This window comes from Hippoglossus hippoglossus, chromosome 6 (assembly GCF_009819705.1).
Source record: "Hippoglossus hippoglossus isolate fHipHip1 chromosome 6, fHipHip1.pri, whole genome shotgun sequence".
In the NCBI taxonomy this organism is placed as follows: Eukaryota; Metazoa; Chordata; class Actinopteri; order Pleuronectiformes; family Pleuronectidae; genus Hippoglossus; species Hippoglossus hippoglossus.
In genome coordinates, this window is record NC_047156.1 from 23,051,668 (window position 1) to 23,075,382 (window position 23,715).

General features: G+C 37.6%; 2 protein-coding genes across 15 annotated transcripts; both read right to left on the minus strand.

Moving 5' to 3' along the window:
• Nucleotides 1-529: 529 nt before the first annotated feature.
• LOC117763094 (troponin I, fast skeletal muscle-like) lies at nucleotides 530-5,367 on the minus strand. 3 transcript variants are annotated; one of them, XM_034587988.1, is made up of 7 exons: nucleotides 4,753-5,367; nucleotides 3,621-3,653; nucleotides 3,250-3,286; nucleotides 2,956-3,084; nucleotides 1,913-2,002; nucleotides 1,662-1,835; nucleotides 530-941 (listed from the first exon to the last, which is right to left on the minus strand). In XM_034587988.1, exons 2-7 carry the CDS (start codon nucleotides 3,626-3,628, stop codon nucleotides 864-866), a joined length of 516 nt encoding a protein of 171 aa, XP_034443879.1. In that variant the 5' UTR covers nucleotides 3,629-3,653; nucleotides 4,753-5,367; the 3' UTR covers nucleotides 530-863. The 3 variants fall into 3 exon arrangements, with proteins under 3 accessions (XP_034443879.1, XP_034443876.1, XP_034443878.1); XM_034587985.1 differs by lacking the exon at nucleotides 4,753-5,367 and having other exon boundaries at nucleotides 530-935; nucleotides 1,657-1,835; nucleotides 3,621-3,976; XM_034587987.1 differs by lacking the exon at nucleotides 4,753-5,367 and having other exon boundaries at nucleotides 530-935; nucleotides 1,657-1,835; nucleotides 3,250-3,976.
• A 301-nt stretch (nucleotides 5,368-5,668) lies between these two features.
• Nucleotides 5,669-23,288, minus strand: LOC117763092 (troponin I, fast skeletal muscle-like). 12 transcript variants are annotated; one of them, XM_034587975.1, is made up of 9 exons: nucleotides 22,088-23,288; nucleotides 21,878-21,939; nucleotides 19,689-19,954; nucleotides 17,949-17,992; nucleotides 17,399-17,438; nucleotides 17,013-17,141; nucleotides 16,831-16,920; nucleotides 7,502-7,683; nucleotides 5,669-6,013 (listed from the first exon to the last, which is right to left on the minus strand). In XM_034587975.1, the coding sequence occupies exons 4-9, from the start codon at nucleotides 17,954-17,956 to the stop codon at nucleotides 5,671-5,673; spliced, it is 792 nt and encodes a 263-aa protein (XP_034443866.1). In that variant the 5' UTR covers nucleotides 17,957-17,992; nucleotides 19,689-19,954; nucleotides 21,878-21,939; nucleotides 22,088-23,288; the 3' UTR covers nucleotides 5,669-5,670. The 12 variants fall into 12 exon arrangements, with proteins under 12 accessions (XP_034443866.1, XP_034443865.1, XP_034443864.1 ...); XM_034587974.1 differs by having other exon boundaries at nucleotides 17,949-17,993; nucleotides 19,686-19,954; XM_034587981.1 differs by lacking the exons at nucleotides 19,689-19,954; nucleotides 21,878-21,939; nucleotides 22,088-23,288 and adding exons at nucleotides 6,141-6,155; nucleotides 18,084-18,267 and having other exon boundaries at nucleotides 5,773-6,007; nucleotides 7,510-7,683; nucleotides 17,949-18,046.
• Nucleotides 23,289-23,715: the final 427 nt, after the last annotated feature.

The window sequence follows — 23,715 nt, forward strand, 5'->3', positions numbered from 1 at the left end:
AGGTTCAGGGTTTTCACCAAAGAACCTAATGAATTCTCTTTGAGAAGAGAAGAAACAAGAAAGCATTGTAACATCCTTTTCTCATGTATTTTAGGAAGGGGGCTTCTTATCAAAAGCCTTAGGATTAGATAAGATATAAATGACACACTTTGTTAAATAGATAGGACCATAAACTGCAAATTAAGGGGGATATTTATCATTTATTCATTATTATTAGTTTCATCATTATAATTAATACTACAAAAATGATACAAGTATGTTGCTGCTGATTAATGACACTGATTAATGTTGTTTCATCAGTTTTGAATGTTCAAATATTCAATTTAACTACAAGAAAATAAATAATGAATAAATCAAATATTCAGTATTTCAGCATTAGAATTTTGCAAGATTTTAATAAACATATGCAACTATTTACAAAGCTTTATTTTAAAAGTGGGGAGTCGGGGTGTTATGATCTCAGTATTTGTTGGTCTTCACCCTGAAAATCTGAAAGAGGTAAGATGGAAAAATGACAAAACTCCTGGCTGATTTTCTTCCACATTTGACTTTATTGTGTTTATTCAACATGGTTCGGTTTGTGTGGATGTTTCCCCCGAATGTGTGGAGTTTAAGACTTGTTGCTGTGTGTTGGTTTGTGAACCTGCAGAAACACTCACTCCCCCCCTTCCCTCCAGACAAAACAAAGTGCAAAAGAAAACACAAAAACAAAACCTTCAGACACCTCACAGGTGAGTCCGCTCCGACATGCCAACCTGCCGTTCTACCTGCCGCATGATTTGACTGAAACCATTCATCAACAACCAACTGATATAAGGTAGGTGGAGTTCAAATAAATGAAAAGACAAACAGCAGCGTTGCATTTAGGAGGTCTCGAACATCTTCTTCCTGTCAGCCTTATCCTCAATGTTCTTACGCCAGTCACCCGCTGCTTCTGCAGGCTGCAGAGTGGAGGAAACAAGATAATCAAAACACACGTCCATATGTGAGAAGTCATCCTAGACGTCGACTAAACGATAAAACTCAAATACCATTTTTATTCTTTTTATTCTAACATTTTGGGACTTGAGGTAAACAGTGTGTGTCTTTGAATGCAATATAGTTAAACTGACTCGTGGTGAGCCAACAGAATAAATAAGTAAAGTTTTAAATATCTCCACCAGTGTAGTGACGGTTCTGAAAAAGACAGAACATTAGATGACAAAATCTTTGAATGTGAGACATGTGGTGGACCTTGGATTTGTTATATGACTTCAGTATTTGTGAGACAACACAAAGAGGTTAGTTGTGATGATAATCATAGAGGTTTGACCATCAACCATTGTTGTATCAGAATAATATTTGATGTTTTTTCCTGACAGTAAATAAAGGTCCAACAATTTTAAACAAAATCAAAATGGTGTCGGAACACAATGACTTTCTAATTGTGACATATTGGAACTACTAAGACCTCAGACTCTATCTGAGGTATGATTTTAACAACATCAACAGTATTTGCAGATAGAAGATCTAAAATCCGAATCAAAGCAGTTACCCTTTGAAACAAACCAGAAACCTTTAGGCCTATACTTGTATTTGTGTAGAAAGAGGACAGCACAAATTCAGAAGCAACCCTAAAATCTCACCTCCAAAAAGAACACAGTAAAATCCACAGTACCCACCTCCTCTTTGACCTCCTTCTTGACCTGCTTCAGGTTGGCCCTCAGGTCCATGGTCACCTTGTGTTTGGAGCCCAGCAGAGCCTGCAGCATGGAGTCAGCAGACATACGGACCTTCTTCAGCGCGGGTTTCTTCACACCCCTCAGGTCCACCACTTTGATCCTCAGGTCTTCAATCTGTGGGGAGGAAAGCTCTTTAGTTTGCCGTCGTTCATGCAGCTGCTGGTGCTGTGATGCTGTCGGGGAACATTTACCTCCTTGTCGGCCTTCAGCACCTTGGCCTCGGCGTCATACCTCTCCTCATCGATCTGGTCAATGAGGGCATTGAGTTTCTTGCACAATTCCTGTCAACACACAAACTTCTCATGTTAACAGTGTACACATTACATTTGGTACATTGATATTTCAGCCAAAAAATGAAAAATACAGTAACCTTTATATGAATTATGAGGATGTTTATCATGTTAAATTTGCCCATGTTGACAACCCTATGGGGATTTATACATGTCAAACCATCAGTGTTAAAATAATGACATCGGAGTAAAATGTGGAAAATCGGAAGACATGACATCGACAGACATGTCAGTTCAAATATGGCAACAGTGCTTTCTTTATCGCTTCCAGGTAGAGAAACATCCGTCACACAGTCAGTCTAACTTTCCCTTTGTTCATGTAGCGTATACACCGTATCTGGAGAGCTTTAGTATTTTGGGTATATGTGTTTCTAAGACAGTTGAAGTTAAATGCCAACAAGAAAATAACTGTTCCATCATCTTTGTTGAAATGAAGAGGCACTAAATTTGCTAGGTTGACAGTTTCCACCTGCTCCCATCATTTGTGCTAAACTTGGCTTAACACATTTGGTACCTCTCGCTGTCCAGACCTCTGGACTATAGCCGAATATGGAAATCAACCCAACGGTAAAAAAAAGTAACCTAAATTATAACAACCTACCAAAATAAACATTTACTGTTCAATTGAAGAAAAAAATTCTGAAAAATGTGTCCAGTCTGGCATCAATGTTTGCTGTTATTTCAAAGGTGACCTCCCACATTTACCAGAATGCTTTTGAGCTTATATAAGCTGGTTATAAGCAGGAACAACTGCATTAACCAAGGCAAAATTGTCAAGCTCATAAAAATCTTTAGATGGTTTTCTCATTGAATGGTTACTGAATATTCAACAAGCAAGTCCTAACTCTTTGAATCTAAGGGTCTTTCAGAGGCTTTTCCTGAACTCTGAATCCTCTTTCTTTTTTTCTTTTTTCACTTCAGGGAAACAGTCACACTCCTCTCACCATGAGAGTGTTCTGGTCTCCAGCCGTGTCTGGGGAGATGCAGTGTTCGGCCATGTAGTTCTCCTTCTCCAATATTTTCTCCTTTTTCTCCTGCTCGATCCAGGTCAGAGCGATCTGGAGGATCACGCTCTGCAGAACGAACAACAGAGAGATGTCCACTCACAACACTGTCCTCTACAATTAGGTTTGAGGGGATTTAAAGCTCAACACAAATGTTTTTATCCAGGGCTGTACGACATGCGCCTGTAACAGCATTCATTTAAACAGAAATGAGTTGGTTTGTGTTTGGTTTACCTTCAGGTGATGCCTGCGGCTGGAGGTCATCTTTTTCCTGTTTGAGAAGAAGTCGTTTCACAAGTCAGTTAATTTCATATTCACCGTCAAATTCAACATCCATGTTGAAGAACATTTAAACAGTTTTGCTTGTTGAAGTCTGGACGTTGAAGTGAAGTAGATCTGATCAAATTTCACAATAATATTATTAGCCTAGCTATTAAACTAACTGCTAACTTGTTACCACTATTGCTTTTGTATTCCTATTTTCAAACCAATATTTTAGACATAATAATCATATCATTATGTGCTTGTAAACAGATATTTCTGCACAGAAATGATTCAGGTGAAACGTAAACCAGATGGATGTTAACACTGATGATGTTACTTACTCAGACATCGTGAGAGTTTTTGCGGTTCACAAGCTGCATGAGGAAACACATAAAAACACGTTGAACGGAGGAAGCATTTTAAATGTTTTAATCCCTGCTGAACGCTGTAGTGGTTCAGATCAGGACAGCAGTGAGGTTCTCTGAGATCAGCATGTGCTGTCGCTCTGATGGAGATGTACAGATGAGAATATTTGTGCCGTAACGTGATCTGAGGCCACAGCTGAAGAGCAGCGACGTCGACTGAACTAAACTGGGAAGCTACGGATCCAATGTCGTATGCCGATAGTTTGTGACCAGATCGAGTGAAGGATTCGTTTGAAAAATTCCTCAGTGAAATATCATTAGCTAAAGTTGATGGTTGATATGTGTTAATGACCTAAAATGGTAAAGGTCAGGGGATATGACATGTATGGCTTTTCTTATTGACTTTTTCAAGAAAAACAAAAGGAAAACAGTTTCAATTTATCCAATAATTTTTTTTTAGTAGAAGATTGTTCAATTTTACAGTGACCCAGTAGATCCAAATTTACCAAATTAAACAGTACGACAAAACAAATCTTACCAAATAAATTGACATATTAATCCATCAATTATATAATTCACAATATTCAATATTTATATTAATTGAAAGGTTAATTAAGCACTGAAGTGTCATCAAGTTTGTCCATAGTCCATAGTAAAATACTACAGTCAATAAGCATTAAACATGATAAGCAACAAATTTTAACATCTGGTCAGACGACATGAGGATAATTGTGTTTTATCCACCTGAGTGCTACAGTTTGTTGCCCTACAAACACCTGCTAACCCTGAGCTGCAAACAGCTTCAGGATCATAAAACACAAAACAGTGGAGATGAACCGGTCTCATAAATTGGGGTCTGTCAGAAAAAGGTCAGATGTCATGACAAACATGAAGAAAGCGAGTTTAGAATGTCAGGATTGGTCAAATTCAGAGAAACAAATGTCAAAGACCCTGTTTTAAATGTTGACTTTTAGAAACAGAGTCTGGTTGACATTTGGCTACACTGAAGAATTTTCTTTTTTTTGGTCAGGTAAAATAATTGATGCTGGTCTCAGAGAGGCTGGAGAAAAAGAGACAAAATAAAGTAGATTTAAAATAAAGTTCTCACCTATCAAGAAGAGGAAGAAGAGGACAAGACACACTTGGTGGAAGAAAATGAGCCACTGCCAAAGCCACAGACAGTGAAAAATGAAATAGGGTATATATGGTGGATTGCGATGCCTCAGCAAATTGCCCAGATCCTCTTTATGGAAATGGATTCCTGGCCAGACCAATGGGCCGACGAGCTCCTGAAATACACCCAGCCCAGCCCCGCTGTGCTAACCGCCCTCTCTGTGAAAAGACTTCAAGTAGATCTGAAGGCGTCAAGATCTCCTGGATAGAAAGAAACTGAGGACACTCTTTAACCTTAAACTGAGGGTTTTTTAAAGTAATATCTTCAACTTCGACCCAAACACAATGTTTTTAAGATGCTCCATCCCATCAAATGGAAATATTCACTTGTCTTGTGCCTCATTTTATCTATTGTATATATTTACAGACTTCTGAACAAATAGAAAGCTCTGTGTTTTTAACATGAGTTTGACCTACATGTTGTTTTCCATTAAACAGGTTCACACTAGTTTCCTCTCATCGTGTCCTTAGAGATAAAGACACAAATCAGCAGTTTTAAGATGTGTTTGATTTTATTTTGTGATACTTGTGTTGAAGTTGTCTTTTATCTGGTGTGCCAGGCTAGCTGTTTCCCTCTGTCTCCAGTCTTTATGCTAAGCTAAGGTAAACACATCCTCTAATAAAAGTTCAGACGAGAGAGAGAGAGAGAGAGAGATGCTTCTTCTTATCCTACTCTCAGAAAGACAGTACTCAAACACATTAACCAGAATGTTAAGCTTTCTTTGGGATGCTTTCGCTAACTTATAACTCATTATAATGTGGGGTTTAAGTGACACTTTGATGAAGTGTGATTTGGAAAAAACAAAACGAAGAATGATTAAAATGCAGATAAAAGTATCAAACAAACTAAGTCTTATTTCAAAACATTTATTTCTGATGACTCAGTGAAAACTTGTACATTTTGAACTGATGTGTCCCTGTCAGATCCTGTGACTGTTACTTTGGTTGAGTTCAGTTTCTCTCGGAGTGACCGTATCACAAAATAAAAAAGAAAAGAAAAGAAAAGAATGGAAGTGTCTAAATTCTTGTCCCGGTGTGTCCTGCTAGGACTCAGGGACACATACATTCCGTCTCTCAGACCTCGGACAGAAACGTCTCCCCTGCCGTCGTCATCTCCAGTCCAGGATTTAGGAGGTCTCGAACATCTTCTTCCTGTCGGCTTTATCCTCAATGTTCTTACGCCAGTCACCCGCTGCTTCTGCAGGCTGCAGAGTGGAGGAAACAAGATAATCAAAACACACGTCCATATGTGAGAAGTCATCCTAGACGTCGACTAAACGATAAAACTCAAATATCGTTTAAATACCATTTTTATTAGTGGCCGACTGCCTCTGTTGTCTGGAGAGTAACAACGAAGCCTCAGTAACACAAAACATGAACGTAACACAAGAACCTTTCTCCTTTTCAGTCAGTTTGAATCTAAAATGTGCCAGTATGTCTCCTTTTCTATTAAATTATAAGCTTTTTAGTTCAGAAGCCCTGATCTCCGTTCATTATAAAAATATGAATATAAAAATCTACTTGCAGCCTCTTTAAGCCTGCTTTAGATACAGTTATTAATCTGTCACATTGAAAGAAATCACAGTAAAACTATTTTTACCTTCTTTCTTAAGTTTTACATTTTTCCAGATACATTTTTATGTAATAGTTGGCTTCTATTGGAAACACATTGGGGTTTTTGTTGATACACCAGCAGAGTTTAATAGAATAAGAGTTTTAGGACATTTGTTACATTATTAGGGATGATTTGGATCATTTTATGTCACTGGTATATTCTGGTGCTTGTGGGAAATTCTGACATCTAAAGGATACCAATAAGCAGCTAGTTAATAGTAAATGCAGACTGTGCTTAGGAACGATGACAACAGACAGGATTATTACTCTGTGTGTTTGTCAGAGGGCAGTGAAAATCATCGGTTTCTTTGACAGTTCAGAGACATATGAACAGTGATCAGTGGTGGAACCTGAGTGTTTAAGACAGCATGATGAGGAGACCAAATGTATGGAAGCTGTTTTCTACCAGAAAAGCTTTCTGTCTCAAAGGTTTGACTTAACGTGTCCCGATTCGACTTAGGTTGTATAGTTTTTTTGTTTTGGATAAATTTTCTGAATTGTTACTTTTACAATCTCAATTTACTTGTTTAAATATTTCATTACTTTCTGGATGTTAATTGGATTTTATACTTGACTGATCTTATTAACTGTCTTTGTAACTTGGGATTTTGGAAGGTGATAATCATCAGTGTTACAAAAAGTGAATTTACGATCTTCAGTAGTCAAATTTTTGTCATTTCTGCAATTTTGATACATTCTTCCATAGAATTTAATGACAGCGTAAATGATGCCGATGGCAGCAGAGAAACCTTTGCTGACTGGAGCTGACACACTTCATGGATATTTCTGATTGATCACCAACAGCATCATTACATCAGTTTTTATATATGATCTATGATGATTGATTGAAGTGTAACATTGATATTCTAATGAAAAAAACTGAATCAGATGAGAACTTGCTTGAACTCCTGAAAAATTAAGATCACAGTACTTCTCCTAGTTTACTCAAAGTATTTACCTTTATACCTTAACTTCTTAGGAAGCTCAACACAAACCTGTTAAAGCTGCATGGTTTGGTCTGTACTGTCAATTCAAGTGTCACATGAAACACAGTTGGACATTTTTGATCTCTCCTCACCTCCTCTTTGACCTCCTTCTTGACTTGCTTCAGGTTGGCCCTCAGGTCCATGGTCACCTTGTGTTTTCCTCCCAGCAGAGCCTGCAGCATGGCGTCAGCAGACATACGCACCTTCTTCAAGGCGGGTTTCTTCACTCCGGCCAGCTCCACCACCTTCAGCTTCAGCTCCTCGATCTGGAGGCAGAGAAACATCAGTGACGATTGAGTTCATATGTGAAACCAACAGGTTTTAGGAACAAGTACTCCCTCCAAAGGATTACAGAAAGTCTCAGATGATGCTCAAAGACAATGTTTCATCTGCAGCTACGACATTTGCTGACAAGTACATGTGTTTTTAGTTACAGTGAAATCTTTTTTACAGTTTCTTCACTGAACACTACAGGAGTGTTTTTCATGTTCATTATACTCATGTTATACACATTACAGTGACGCCAGTATGTTTTTGCAAACTTTGAGTTGCCTGAGTGGTTACAAAAATGCTCAAAATACAACATTAGTGAACAGGATAAAAACCCTATCCCTATCCCTACCAGACCTTGTAAAAAATCACCATGAACCAAAGTAAATTTATTATTTTGCTTATTAACATTTATTCTTAAACTAAAAGGAGATACAATCCAAAGACAGACAGAAACTAAACTCAAGTAGCAATTTTATGTTCCTGTTCTATCAAACTATTCTATATAGTGTAATTTGGTATGGCAATCTGTCAGCACAGTTAAAGTCTAATCTTGTACGCCTCATTTAAACGGCCAAATGTTGCCCTCAGGCGGACAGTTCAGGATACCACACTGCAGACTGAGCCGGTACACGAATTCCTTTATACCACTGGTTTACTTCCAACATGGGAATGTAAGCACATACTAACCTTATAGTTATTAGAGTCATAATTGTTTGCGAGAAATAAGGCTCATCCAGAAGTGCATTAAATGTCCACACATACACCTTGTTATATTATAGTTATAGCAGCAGATGAGTGGACAGACAATTAAACAAATTGAGACAATGTGATCTGATCGCTCTGTCCAGCTCATGTTACATCCTCCTGTTTGATTATAAAAAGGATAGAAGAAGAAGAAGAAGAAGAAGAAGAAGAAGAAGAAGAAGAAGAAGAAGAAGAAGAAGAAGAAGAAGAAGAAGAAGAAGGTAGTCATCAGTGAAATCACATGAGGACTGAGGTGAGGAGGGTTTCCTGTGTTTACTGGTTAATGGCTGCTGCTGCCTCGCTGATTTGGAACACTCACATGTGATATAATTTTCACCCACTAAATTGTTGTATGTGGATTATTGACACCACAACTGCATTTTCACTTGTGCTCAATGGGGTCAAAATGTGTCCATGGGTGGTTTGACTGATCCGATCACAATCCATCCCCAGTGCATCATGAATGTATTTAAGTGTGTATCATCTGATTGTTGTCTGATCACACAAAATGTATTTTAACGCAGGTAAATGGGGTAATAGATTTGAACAGAGTTGACAATGTTGGACAACTGAACAAGTCATTGTAACTTTGAATACTTTTCACTAAGAATCACCAGACATAAGAGTTGTTCTCTGCCATTTGTTCATCTCACTCTAGAAATCTCATGATCCGTAAAACCAGGTCAAATCTAATCAGTTGCTTTATCAATGTTCTTAACTAAAAGGTAATGTAACCATACCATAGCAGATTCTAGAAAATTCTCTAAGCAAAGTTGCCTTAGCAAGACAAACGCATTGGTGGACAAATCCAATTTTAAGTCTCAACAACTGACCAAACAATGATTGAAAGCCAATTACTTCATCTCATGTCGCTCACCTCCTTGTCGGCCTTCTGTACTTTGGACAGGGCGTCGTACCTCTCATCGTCAATCTTGTCAATGAACTGGTGGATCTTTTTGCACATTTCCTGTTGACAAATAAATACATGAAGCAAACTACAGCTGTTCTATGTCAGATAGGTTATTCTTCCATCCCACAAAGGAATATTGTTGTTTTTACTCCACTGCTCTCAGCTGACAAATACAGTTTCTACTTACTTCTCAGATTTTACACAGAAAGCATGTGTCATAAAATATGACACTTTGTTAGATTAAACAAATAACCAGTGTGTAAAATCACTCACAACAATCAGTTTTTGACATTATTTTTATTTATTTAATTTCTATGTATTGATATTGTCTTTGTTTGTTTAGATTTCTATTCTTGGCTGTAGCCAAGAAATAATTATTTTTTTATAATAAAGTATTTCTTATGAATAAAGTATTTCTTATCCTGGTTCTGAGCCTTTGTTGCTGTTCATCTTTTGCAATGGTGGATTGGAAGGAACAGACAACTTTTTGATAACTCCACCATAAGAAGATTTCAAACCTTTTCTCTCTCTGTGCTGGAAAGAGCAACAGCTTCAAACAGCTGTTAACCTTTGGAAACTTCAGCAGGGTTGAGTTTCCAATCATGATCTAAATTCAGTTTCAGAAGCTGCTTCACTATTTAAGGCAAAAGACTGAAGAAAAGCATCGAACATTCTGTCTATTTAACATAAGAAATCGTCAACATTATAACTGAGTATTTGCATCAGTGATGAAGATATTATTGGTGTCTCACCATGAGGGCTGCCTGGTCTACGTTGACTTCAGGGGCTGGACATGTCTCGGCCATGTAGGCCTCCTTTGTCGCCACAGCGTCCTTCTTCTCCTGCTCGATCCAGGTGGCAGCAATCTGCAGCATCACACTCTGCAGGGACATAAAAGTATGATGTGTAAAATTTGAATTAAAATGTTTCACTGACACTTAAACACTGCTGAAAGGTTTTATGCTCACCTTCAGGTGATGCCTGCGGCTGGACGTCATTTTCTTTACCCTTTGAGGCAAATATAAGAAAGTTATGATCAGAAAATCATGGAACTTTTGTGCAATAAAGGAATAGTTAGTTTTACAATTTTTTAAAGACATTTATTTGCTCTTTGGCAGATAGTTGCATGAGAACGCTCATATTACATATTTGTACGTCAAATAAAAGGAAACAACAGCCGCTTGTTAGCTTAGCTTAGCGTCAAGGCTGAAAATGAGTCAGCATGACAAACTTCTCCTGGAGTACCAGCTCCTCTAAAGCTCAACATGCTACACATACCTTAAAAACTGTTTTACATGTGGTTGTGTGCAAAGAAACAGTCAGATACACACAATAAATCATTGTATTTAGACATTGAGGTGCTGGGAGGTGGATGTGTTGGATGTGTTTTGGATGAAACCAGGTTCAATGTTCCTCCTTGTTTTCATACTTCACGCTAAGCTAAGCTAACTGGCGGCTGCCTGCACCAGTGCACATTGACACATGAATGTCATTGTCGTCCACCAACATCAGACTAAAACCTTCATTCACCCCAGTCCGTTTGTTTAGTGGGTTGTTTGTTTGTAAGCAACATTACAAAAAACATCTAGACAGGTTGCCATGACACTCGGTGGAAGGATGCGTCTGTCAGGAAAGAACCCGTTACATATTTGTGCCTATCTTCATCAGGAGTTTTTTATCACGTTCTTTAACATTGTGCAATAAAGTAATTTTTTGAGCAATTGGTGCAATAAGTGTAAGCAGCTTATTTGAATTTAATGGGACTGTTGGCAGAGGTAAGGGCTCTACTGAGTGTCAATCTAGGTTTAATGTCTTGTTAAGGCAGCATATATTTAGAAACCAGACAGTAACTAACTTGATTTACAAATGGGCATAACTGAAATAAAACCAGCTACAGCAATAAAAATAATAAGTTACTGTTACTGTAATGAGTTATGGATTATTGTGGAACTGGAGAGGTGTTAACAAAATAAGTGAATAGTCCCCGGAGGATCCAAAGCTGAATACTACCCCCTACTGACAGAAACCAGCATCACAGGATATAATACTCCTGTAGTGCAGCGCTCCCAAAATGAACCCTTTAGCCTGCTGTGTGTTTGAGTTGGGTATTTATGGTCCAGCAGCTGCGCAGTCCAACGTGACCCAGCATGACACACTATCATGCAACGCACTAATACATTAGTTCCCACTGATTAAATGATGACATCGATTATTCCACCTCTAACTTCAACTGAGGGTGCAGAATATTAATTTGAGGGTGCAATGAATGCTTCTGCAGCCCTGTAGAACTGAGTCTGCTGTGACCATACACTTATTGTATAGACAGGACAGCACATCATTTATAACCGAAAAATGGTTAATAACCAAACTATTCCTGTACAACAGCAGCACCCCCCACTGGCGTTCTTTCACTTGTTTCAGAAAGACTTGATAAAATTGAGAATTCTTAAAGTTAGCAGAAGACATGAAGGGTAAATCATGTCACACCAACACATGAAAAGTAAAGTGACGACAATGAAGCCGATGAGTAAAACTGTCAGTGCTTCATCATGCAGTGATATGTGGAGGGAAAACAATCCGCAACCATTTGAAAATACAGATCGATCAAATGTATTAATATAACATTATCAGCCTGCAGTTGATGTGTTTCTCCTCACACATGCCAGCAACACTTACAGCTGCTGACATTTGAAGCTAAAGGTCGACCTATAAACTATCCTGCAACATTTATATTCACTATGAGCTTTTATTTCACAGATGCTTTCAGAGTTTCGGTTTCAAATCATTTCAATATTATTTGTATTGCGCAAAATCATAACATACATTATCTCAAGATACTTCACATATTAAGGTCAAGATCTTAAAAATGATAGAGACCCAGCAGTTCCCACAATCTTTGCCGAGTATATTTATTTATTTATTATCTCAGTTATTTGGATGTAAAAAGTAATGGTTCCTAATGCTCCAAAACAAAGCTCCTAACATGACTAAGTCTGCATTTGGGTGCAGGTCACAAAATAGACTGATTACATTTTCAATTTCAGTTGAATTCAGTTGTATTTTTAAAGCACAAAATCATAACATACATCATCTCATATGTTTTTTTCAGAATGTCAAAAATATTCAACTACTTTGTGAACAGAACGTGTTTTATCAATTCCTATGTTCATTCTGATTAAACATCACTGTCGGAACGACACTGGTATTTAAATCCAAAACCAGATGTGTGGCAGTGCCCCAAGGTGGTATAAAATACATATAAAGAGCTGCTGTTTTAAAGAGTCAGACGAAATCTGCATAGTTTTAGTCTAGTTCTCTTTGGCAGGTTAACAAGACCAGTACAGTGAAGAAGGAGAAGAAGAAGAGGAAGAAGAAGAAGAAGAAGACTGTACTCACTCAGACATGTTGGCTGCTTGTGATCTTTACACCCTGTTCAGAAACAGAAAACACTCAGTTAAACACAAGCAGACAGGTTCTATATAACACACTGACTGAACTGGACAAGTCTTGTTGTCCCCATGTTATCCATCAATGACCCTTTGACCTCCAGCAGGTAACGTGATACACTTTACTATCATGGAAAACCGGCTGCCGGTGTCCACAAACTGGCTAAATTTGGATGGGCGGTGGTCAGATGCCGCGGCCCTGGAGCGGAACAGTTGGCCCCTCTGAATACATTCTGCTTGGAATTTAACTTCTTACGGCGAGCCAAAGAACTGAGCACGAAATGCCACCAACAGTGCAACCAAATGCAGTGCGAAGCACGTAGTGAGAGCTGTTAACACCAACTCCAGCATCCTGCAGGCATGCCGGCACCGGGGGGGGTGTGTGCAGAAACTGTTAAGATCCTAATATAAAGAGTCAGACACGATTAATGCAGAGGCTTTGAGGCTTGAAACTGGTCAGTTTCCCCACAAATAATGATAATGTGAACAAATACAAATGTATAAAAAGATTCTGAATCATTATTATCAGAACTGGTTCTCTTCCACCACTGTGGAAAGGTATTCCATCATTTAGATGAATTGCTCACAAACATAAATCTTCGTCGTATAAGGAGAATCACAAAAAAGTGAAAAGAATAGAAAGACTGAACAGAGAAAAGCAATATAATATCAGATAATTCATTTGAATGATTTTTAACATAAATTGGAAATCAAGCGGGGTTGAGCTAACATGCACTTCTTACTTTAAATACCAAACCTCAACATTTCACCAACACAATGCAAGACACACAAACACATCCAAAGGCCATGATTTTGCACTAAGACCCCATCAAAACGAATTATTTGCGTCAGTTTCACTTAAGGTTTGAATACAAACTTCAACGTGCCTGAGCTAAATGCCCTTCAGTGTCCTTCAACAAGTACAGTTAATCTCAGCTACTGTTTCTACCTCCAAACCTCTGAATGCAGCTTCAGGGGTCAAAGGTCACACATGCAGCACCACCTTTAATAACCAGTTCAACACAGTTCAAACCACATCTGTAGAATAAACCAAACTCCCACTTGCTAGCAAGAACCTCAGTGTGTTTGTTTGCTGCCAGAGCGAAAAGAAGCGGCAGGAGAGACTCTCACCTACTGAACGTGACGAGGAAGGCGAAGAAGAAGGGGCAGAGACGCTGCCAAGTCCCATACAGTAAAGAATAAACAGGGTATATAGGGTGCGAAGTGCCCACTCAGCAGAAAAGTCAGCCCTCTTTATGGTAGTGGAGAAACTTCAGGCCAATGGGCCAACAGGCTCCAGAAATACCTCTGCAACTCTCAGAGGAACCTCATAAATTTCTACTGCAGGAAGTCGCCTCCATGGACTGGATGCTGGAGAGACGCTATCAGGTTCCCTCCCACAGAGACAAGCAAGGGGGATGGAGCAATTGTTACACAACAGTCTGAGCGGAGAGGGTGACATGATTAACGCAGCACAGATACAGTTTCCATTATAGCAGCAGGCCAGCAGTGAGTTGTAAAGCTGTCAGTCACACAGCCACATGGCGCTTTGGTACATTTCAGTAAACACAAGGCTTCAGTAGCTTGACTCAAACAAAGCAGGTGGGGATCTTCCAAAGATTACAGTCTGAGAAGACATGTGTGGTCTGACTTAGAGTGAAGGCTTCATGTTCACTTCAGATGAACTGTAGCCTTTACACACATTTCTGCTCAGAGGGAGAGCTGTGCGTTTTGGCCTCCGTCACCGGAAGTGGGAGCATTTTGGCGAACAGTGAAGACAGGAGGAAGAATTAGAGCAAGCAAAAACTTTTTCAGTGAATCAAAATTCATAAACAACAGCGAAGTTGTTGATCCAGTTCTTTCATTATATTAATCTGAGTGGATGTTATCACTGCACATATTCAGCTAAAGAGATGAGGATGATTGACTGTGAGAAAATTCTGCAGATTTAAATGTCAGTCAGTTGTCAGCTGATAAATTCTTCTTTGATAATGAAGTAAATAAAACCTAAGAAAATGTAAAATGTGAATTTGTCTAATGATCATAATGAATCTATGCCCTTCACTATCCAATCAGCTTTGGATAGTGGAGGGCTGTCATCATATGCCATTAATCAATAAATACAGTACAAGGACATCTATTCAAAATGTAAACCAATAGAAAACCTCATCATTCTCTGGGAAAAACATATTTTTATAATTTTAACATCAACAATATTCCTACATGCAAGTTCAACAGAACCTTTTCAAAACCAAATATGTCAGGTGGAATTTTGGGGGAATGTGGCTGAATTGTTTTGACTTGTAAACATCCTATAAATGTAGGTTCACTGAAAAGCGGAAAGAAAATGTTGTATGACGTAGTTTTGTATGAAATACTCAAAACACAGCACAGATGTTTAATGTAAAAGAGAGTCAAGGCCCTAGACGATATAGTGGCTTAAAAAAGTGAGAACAGGAGATAGTTACTCACTGTTTGTAGATTTCCATGTTGCTGCTGCTTTGTTTGCCAGATGTGATGAGGAGGTGGAGCAAAGAGTTGTGACTTAATGGCATTTAGCCACATTTCATGACTGACACTGAGGAGAGATGATGATGTGCTGAGCAGCAGAGAGGAGAGTGAGAGGAAGGCTCTCTGCTGACATCTGCTGGTTCAACAACAGCACAGCACTCAGTTAACTGGAGTAATATACTCTCCCTAACTTGCAGTCGGGCCAAGTCAAACATTTTGCAAAGTTGAAGTTTATGTTACTTCTGTACTGTGGGAAAATACTGAGGTTTTGGGATGTTCCAAATGAAAGATAGAAATGTAGGGATACATTTGGACATGGCTACAGAATGGCGGTCTTATGTCACTGTGATAGACCCCATGGTCCTGTGATGTTGATGTCCACTGTTGTTCAAAAATGTCAGATAAATATCTTGTTAAATGGTTGCAGTTATGAAGTCAGTCTACTAACCAATATGAACTTTTGTCATAAGCTACAATTCGGTAGATGTTATCAAACGACCTACATCTATCTAACCTGATGTCGTACCCAAGTTTATTGAATCTGTGTTAGAAAATGTGGCCCGTAAAAAAAAATTGTAAGATCTCTGAAATCTCTATAAGTTTCATAAGGGCCGACATCGCCAATATCTGTAGTTACATCTACATCTTTACTTGCAAACCGTCAAACACTGTCTGTAAAAAACTACAGAACCACAGCATTGCCATATTCCAAAAAAAAGACCACCTCCACACCCTGACAGATGTAGAGATTTGATGAGTTGAAATTTTTGCCGTCATGTCAATGTGGAAAAAAATATGGAACAATGCCTCACCTCCTCTTTAACCTCCTTTTTGACCTGCTTCAGGTTGGACCTCAGGTCCATGGTCACCTTATGTTTTCCTCCCAGCAGAGCCTGCAGCATGGAGTCAGCAGACATACGCACTTTCTTCAAGGCGGGTTTCTTCACTCCAGCCAGCTCCAACACCTTCATCCTCAGCTCCTCGATCTGGAAACACAAACAGAGACTTAAAGACCAAACACTGCAGAGTGATACAGTCATACACACCAAAAACCACACAGTTAACACAAAGGTGATGATACATCACCAAGCGACATCAGATGGACAGTTAAGTTCCATGTGTTGTTTCTGCTTCAAATATTGTTTCTACACTGGACGCTACAGTGACGCACCGTCACAGAGCGATATTACACGACAGATTGGAGTGGGGCTGGTTAGGAGCCTTTACTGGTTAGTTTGAGATTACTAAACCTAAGCAGACCTTAATCATTTTGTCACAAAAATCTGTTATTTTGGAAGAGACTGAAAACCTCCATAGAGAGGACCCGCTCCATATGTAAATATTAAGTATTTAAATATAACGGCCCATTCTAGGGTAAAGAAAACAACAATTCGTACAATAGTATGGGAAAGTAAAGCCTAGAATAACATTATGTCAATGGATTCACTTAGAGTCTTAAACATGCAAGAGAGACTTATGTAAACACATCCAATTACTATTCATGTAAAGTGTCAGAAAGACGTCTCTACCTCCTTGTCTGTCTTTGCAACTTTGGCCCCGTTGTCGTATCTGTCCTCATCGATCTTGTCGAGGGACTGGTGCAGCTTTTTGCAGAATTCCTGTTGATATGAAAAGAGAAGTGTTTCTCTCACAGAATCAGCCCTGCATAACGTTAGGTCCTCCTCGATTTGTATGTTGTAGGGTTTTTTACCACCAGAGATGCTTGGTCTCCACTCATGTCAGGGATGGGGCAATTCTCAGCCATGTAAGCTTCTTTGGTGGCTGCAAGATCAGTAGTTTCCTGCTCCAGCCAGCCAGCAGCGATCTGCAGCATCAAACTCTGCAGGATAAGGACAAAGAGACTCTGTAATTTATACGTTTTTTTTTCAAATTAAAGCTGCTATAACTGAAAGTTATGATCTCTAGGGGGCAGAAGCTCTTATAGTTAACTGGTTCGCTCACAGTGGCATATTTGTACATCCAGCAGACAAAGAATCTTGATCATACCACTGCAGTTGTGTTTGTGTCTCTGTAATCAGCCTGAATCTAATTTATTTTCCTGTGGACAATAAAGACAATCTGTTCACTTTGTTTTACCTTAAGATAATGCCTGCGGCTTGATGTCATCTTCTTTCCACTTGAAACAATGGAAACATCATGTTAATAACAACAGGAAAGGATTCCACAGAAAATCTCCCCAAGGTGTTAAAGGTTAAAGTTTTATTATGGATTTATAGGCTGATTATTTCCTCCATTATTAGTCAATATTATTAGTTAATAAAATGTCAGAATAGTAAAAGCAAAAACAGTAAAATGAATTGTAAAAGTCAAAACAGCTCAATGGATAGTACAAGTAAAAATAGTAAAATTTCATTTATAACTTGTAATACATGGCAATAAGAGCTCAGTGGGATCCAAGTTGAATAGAAATGTCCTGTTTTGTTTGACTAAAAGTCTAAAACCCAGAGGTATGTGTTAACCATTACATCTGTTATAGGTGTAACTGTTCTTTCGATCCTTTAATCGATATTAGCTCCTCTAATTATTTCAGCCTTAATTCACACAATTTGGGGAAAGCAGGGAATAATAGTTGTTGATGTTTGTGTAAGAAGCAAAAAAAGACAACAAAGAATAAAGTTACACTTACTCAGACATCTTGGCTTCTTTTGGTTTCAGACTCTGGCAAAAAATCGGGCAAAACCAAAAGACATTATTAGACAAATATCCGAATATAGGATGTTTTACTTCAATTTACTTTGATGACTATGACACATTTTCTTATTGACTCTGAACACTTCACACACACATTTAGGTTTAAACACATTTAAACAAAACACATTTGCTGGTTTAGAAACGTCCATTCAGGTGAATTATTCAGATCTCCACTTAATAGGAAGAAGGTTCTGTAGTTAGTGACACACATCAGTTTAAATCAGGGTCACACCTTCGACCTTTGATCGACTGGAGGAAAACTACACCTGTTTTGTTTGCAGCTCCATTGTAGCAAAATATGACATCAGCACTTTCAGTTTTTATTAACTTGACTCACTGACAGCTTCATTAAACTGACTGATCTCTCTGGTTATCTATCAAATACAAATATGTTAGACTAATGTAGTATATAGTTTATTATATTAGGAACTGTTGGGTTTCTCTATAAATTTGAAGGTCTTGATCCATTATGTTATGGTTTGGCCCTTAAAATGTAACTGAACTGAATACCTTTAATTATAATTCATTCTTCTTTTTGCCATTGATTATTTTTCATGAAGCACTTTATTAACTTATTTAGATAAGTGCTATACAATAAAGTTATTATTATTATTATTATTATTATTATTATTATTATTATTATTATTATTATTATACAGCACATAGTGGATCTATGATGAAGTTAATATAAAAACTGTCCATCTATCAACTAAAGAATCTTAAACAATTAGTTTAATCTGTTAAACTCAAAAATAACAGACTAAGAGATTTGACAATTACTTCAATTTGTTACATTTACACACTGTCCATCAAAACATATAATTAAGTTATTTTGAAATTGAACTTGGAATATTTTTTAACATATGCAGAATTTTCTGAATCTTCCGAATGTTTTGTAAAACATAATGTTATTGCTCGTAGCTTTGTGATTATTTCATGAATAAAAGTTTTCTTCTGGCGTACTTGTGGGTCTCTGATCATTTCTCTGTGATAAAAGTAGACACTTTCAGGATTCATTCTCGAATCCTGAGTCATCAGGTCAGAGTTAATCCTGGCTCAGAGTCAAATGTCAACAATGATGTTTATGATGATTTGTTTATGAGCAGAAACATGGAATGTATTGACTCATACTACAGGAGGGCAGCAATAAGAATCAACAAGTGTCAATTATCAGGTTTGTAGGTCACAACAAAATAAAAAAACCTGCTTTTAGCTAATAAATTTCCCCATAAATAACAAAGTTCCCCATTGTGGGACTAATAAAGTACTTCCTTTCTTATCTTATCTTATTCAAATCTTTTTGGGATGTTTATGTGGAATATTTAGTAGGTATTATTTGTTTCTTGCTACTCTTCTATAACTTGAATCCTAAACATGGTTCAGATTGACTACGTATGCAAGTTTTTAGTTAATACTAAATATTTTCACATATTGAATTGATATTAAATATTCAAATTGGATTTGGGGAAATATCCCATGATAAAATACCTTGTAAATAAATTGTTGATTATTACTTGAATATAAACTGAGTTTTATAAACAAACTCAGACATTGAACATTGTTTAAAGTCTGCAAAAAGTTGAAAGGTTCTTGTACAAATCCATCATCGTGTTTGCTACTCAGTACCTCATTCCCTTTAGCCACTAAATCATCAAAGTAAAAGTTTCTCACCTACAAAGTGACGATGAGGAGGGCAGCAGAGGCTGACTGAAGGACTGGGAGACAGTGAGGTAAGTGAGGCATTTTTTGGGGGGGTATATATGGGCTTAGGTGGGTGATCAGAGGTTTCTCAATATGACCACATGGAACTCTGAGCCTAACCAGGTCAATGAGGGGCTGAAATATACCTTCATCCTTTGACCTTGTAAATCTTCCATCTCTGATGCGTGGTCAGCAGTCTTCAGTGAGATGGGTCAGGCTGTCAGCAGGGCATGAAGAGACCTGCAACAGAGTGAAGAAGGACTAGACCTAATGAAGAAGATAGTCATTGATAGTCAACCTAAAAACAACCATCATTGATATATATTCCATATTTCCAGTCTCTATACTTTCAAAATGTAAATTTTATATAACAACACTCTAATTACTGATACAGTGTACCACTTTAACCACATTAATGAGTCAGAAAACTGTTGGGGACACATAACCCAGATAGAGGGGACATTATTGTCTCTATAGGGAGGAAAATGGATGTTGTCTCTGCACTGAGAGTTTCCCACTTTTCTTCCATTGACAATAGACTCACACTCTAACCATCCAGGAACATACAATCAAAATAGTTTTTAGGAAATAACCAATTTGGAATTTTAAGTACCATGGTACATCAGATGGGTGCGAGTAAAGTGACTGCATTTATATAGTGCTTTTCTGGTGTTTTCGAACAATCAAAGCACAAACAACAAGTCACATTCACAGTGCTCAGGAGCCATTCAACAGACTCTGGGTGTCCCATGCAGTCTCTAATACAGAGCTGATGATAGAATTTAAAGCTAGGGTTGGTAATACTGGAAATGCCAGCACAAGCAGGCTAAACAATGAAAATATGCAACCAAAACATCCCTCACCGCTCTCGTCAAAGCTATGCCAGTATGAAATCGCATTGCCTGACAAATGCTAGAAGCCAACTTTTCCATGACACGCTTGCCATAGACACCGTCTTTCTTTTCTTCATTTTTCAGACATCTTAATTTATTGATCGGGATGTGAAAAGGATTTCAACAAATACGATAAAAATTGTTTCATAAACAAACTACCAACCCTACCTTTAAGAAGGTTCTGTTGTTGTGAACTAATATAATCAGTCGTTCTCAGGGGCCCCTCTCAGCTCGGGACCCCAGGCGATTGCTTGCTTCAACTACCTTGTTGCAGTCCTCCCAGTGTTAACTCATCATTCAGACACTGACAGAACAGCCATCAGGGGCAATTTGGAGAGGATCAGTGTCTTGCCCAAGGAGATTGGGCTCATTCTTCACGCCTACGGGTTGAGGCAGATGACCACCAAGTCTGGTTCTGTTAGAACTGAGGTTCCTTCTAGTGAAAGGCTTTTTTTTCTCTCCACTGTCGCCAAGCGTTTGCTTGTTGTGTGAACTGATATCTCTACAATATTCTTGGGTCTTAACCTACATGGCGACATCACGTGATATGGGTTTTCAGGCGTGTTAGTAAGGAGAGGGATTAAAACTGGCTCGTTTTCAGTGGAAAAATGTAGTAGAATGAATACAGCGTGCCTTGAGACAATGTATGTTGTGATTTGGCGCAATACAAATAAAATGTAATGGAAATTGAATCACCCGCTCGACTTCCTGAGGCACAGCCTTCATTGGTCTTTTTAAAAAGCTGAAGCATGTTCCTATATTGTTATATATCATCATTTTATCCTCGATAAGATTATGATTATTGAGCATAATTAGCAGGTTAAAATATCAAGACTTTACATAAGTTGTTAATTGTCGTTGAGGTCAAGTGACTGAATGAGAATATCATTAGCCACCTAGTTCAATGCCACAGATATGAATCTCTGACAGGTTTAAAAACATCTCCAATTGGGAAAGTGTCAACAAACTGCTGAGAAAGTTGAATGCAGAAGTTCCATGAAAATCAAATCCATTTTTTTATATATTTTAACTGCAAATAATTCTGCCATTTACTCTTTCATGTGAACAACACTTCATCCAAGTAATTGATTGATATTTTCCCAAAATGTCTGATTCTTTAAAAGTCACTCTCATGAAAATGAAGATATTAAACTACAGCGAGAAGGTTCCAGTGGACATGATAAGCAACCAATCTCAAAATAAACATGTAGTCATAATAGATAAAGAGATTTCAAAACACATTGAGTTCTTCTAAAATAAGGTTAAGCACCTTATTTGTTGCTGATTTGAAATCAGAGCTGTTTCAGTTCATGCTGGATTCGGACGCTGCAACTGAAACACAACAAAGGCAGAAAAAAAAAGAAAGAACTTTAGAAACAGATATATTTCCCTGGTTTATATTTATGAACAACTAAGTAGCAACGTCTGAAACATGAGAAAATTACAAAAACCATTGAAAAGTCAAATTGATGCTGCTCACCTTCTGTGTGACTGAGCTGTGTCCATCTCCGATCAATACGCTCCATTTGAAAATAATTATGTTTTTATGAGGAGGAATAAAGTACGGACATTCTTTAGCCAGTAAGGGTTCGTTAACATGTTTAAATCTCAGTCATCCTCCTTCGTCACTTTGATTACTACTAAAATATTTACTGCTGAACAACAACTGAGACATATTCATTGTATTAGAACGTGTTAATCATGTTCAAATATAAATATTAAAAATATATATGTATAAAACACAAAAACAAGTACATTAAAACTAAGTACTTAGAGTTAAAAGAAAACAAACATAAACATTAAAGCAAATCAGCATTTTATTTAAGCTTTTTTAAGTTGCCACACTTAAGTCATTTGCTTTGGTAGATTTTCTACTTTTTCAGGGATTTTGTGCTAAATTGTGATTAAAATGTTTGGAGGGATTTGATTAACTTTGAATTTCATTTTTTTCCGGTCAACATATCTGAAATCTGTCCTGAGATGTTTTCAGAGGACTAAAGACTGCTCACACTGAATACTACAAAGACTGTAGGTGTGGAACATGAAGACCTCTGCTGACACTATGTGGTCAGTATGAGCAACACCACAGCCCTGTACTGATACACAGTACCTGTGTATTTTTACAAAAAAGCACATATATATTTTCTGCACAGAAACATTTGAGTGAGTAAAATTTGATGTGTATATTTTCTGTCCTAAGAAAGGTTCAAAACATTAAGTTAAAAATATTAATATTAATAGAAAATAAATGTGCTTTTGTATTTTCTTTATTTCCAACTACAGGTAATTGAGCTTTGGGAAAGGGTAGCGAGTGTTACTTTGAGTTTAAAGTATTTCATTGTAGATATTTATACAAATATATTTTGCTTTCTTTTACAAAAAAGGAAAATGCATTATGTGAGCAAAAGAGATTATAGAAAATTAAAGAAGAAGACGTCAACATTCACTTTTCACACCTCCCTGAACACATGAATTAAATGTATCCCTGCAAATTCATGTTTATATATTATTAACTTGTTTCGCCAATAATTGTTTTGGTAATTGCTGCCTGGATTATGTTCATGAGCAGATGGAAAATAGAAAAAACATTTGACAATGGACATTTTGACTGATTGTTATATAACAATAAAACATTTTTGATATGATGAATATGATAAATAACATTTTTCATTGAGTAAAGCATGATCAATCAATCAATCAATCAATCAATTACAATTTGTCTCATAGGGCTTTAACATGGTGTGACATCCTCTGCCCTTAACCCTCAACAAGAGTCAGGAAAAACTACTAAAAAACCCTTAGTAGTTTTAGTACTAAAAATGATCCAGTCAGCATGACCTTTCTGAGGTTGACATAGATGGAAACATGGATATGGTGTCTTGTCCCTCCATGATATGCACACCACTACAAAGAGCAAAACACAACCCTGTTAAATTTCAATCTCACCTTCCAACACAATTCATCTTAATCAGTCCCATTGATATCTGCACCAAAGACATAATTGTGATGCTTTGCAAAGACTTTGAATGTGTAAAACCAAGATACACGTTTGCATTAGGTGACACAAACAGGCATGAATTCTGTTTCAAGGTACGTTTTGCTGTAACA

Bases quoted from the DNA above. Each gene is read 5' to 3' on its own strand.
- LOC117763092 (XM_034587973.1), bottom strand. From the start codon at position 18,125: ATGTGTTTAAACCTAAATGTGTGTGTGAAGTGTTCAGAGTCA. The intron at 17,142-17,398 runs GTAAAACAAAGT...CTTATCCTGCAG, and splicing joins GCCGCAGGCATTATCTTAAG to AGTTTGATGCTGCAGATCGC. The intron at 6,014-7,501 runs AGATCAAAAATG...CAGCCTGCAGAA, and splicing joins GTCAAAGAGGAGGTGAGGAG to GCAGCGGGTGACTGGCGTAA.
- LOC117763094 (XM_034587985.1), bottom strand. The intron at 3,085-3,249 runs GTAAACCAAACA...TTCGTTCTGCAG, and splicing joins GCCGCAGGCATCACCTGAAG to AGCGTGATCCTCCAGATCGC. The intron at 1,836-1,912 runs GTAAATGTTCCC...TCCTCCCCACAG, and splicing joins TGCTGAAGGCCGACAAGGAG to ATTGAAGACCTGAGGATCAA.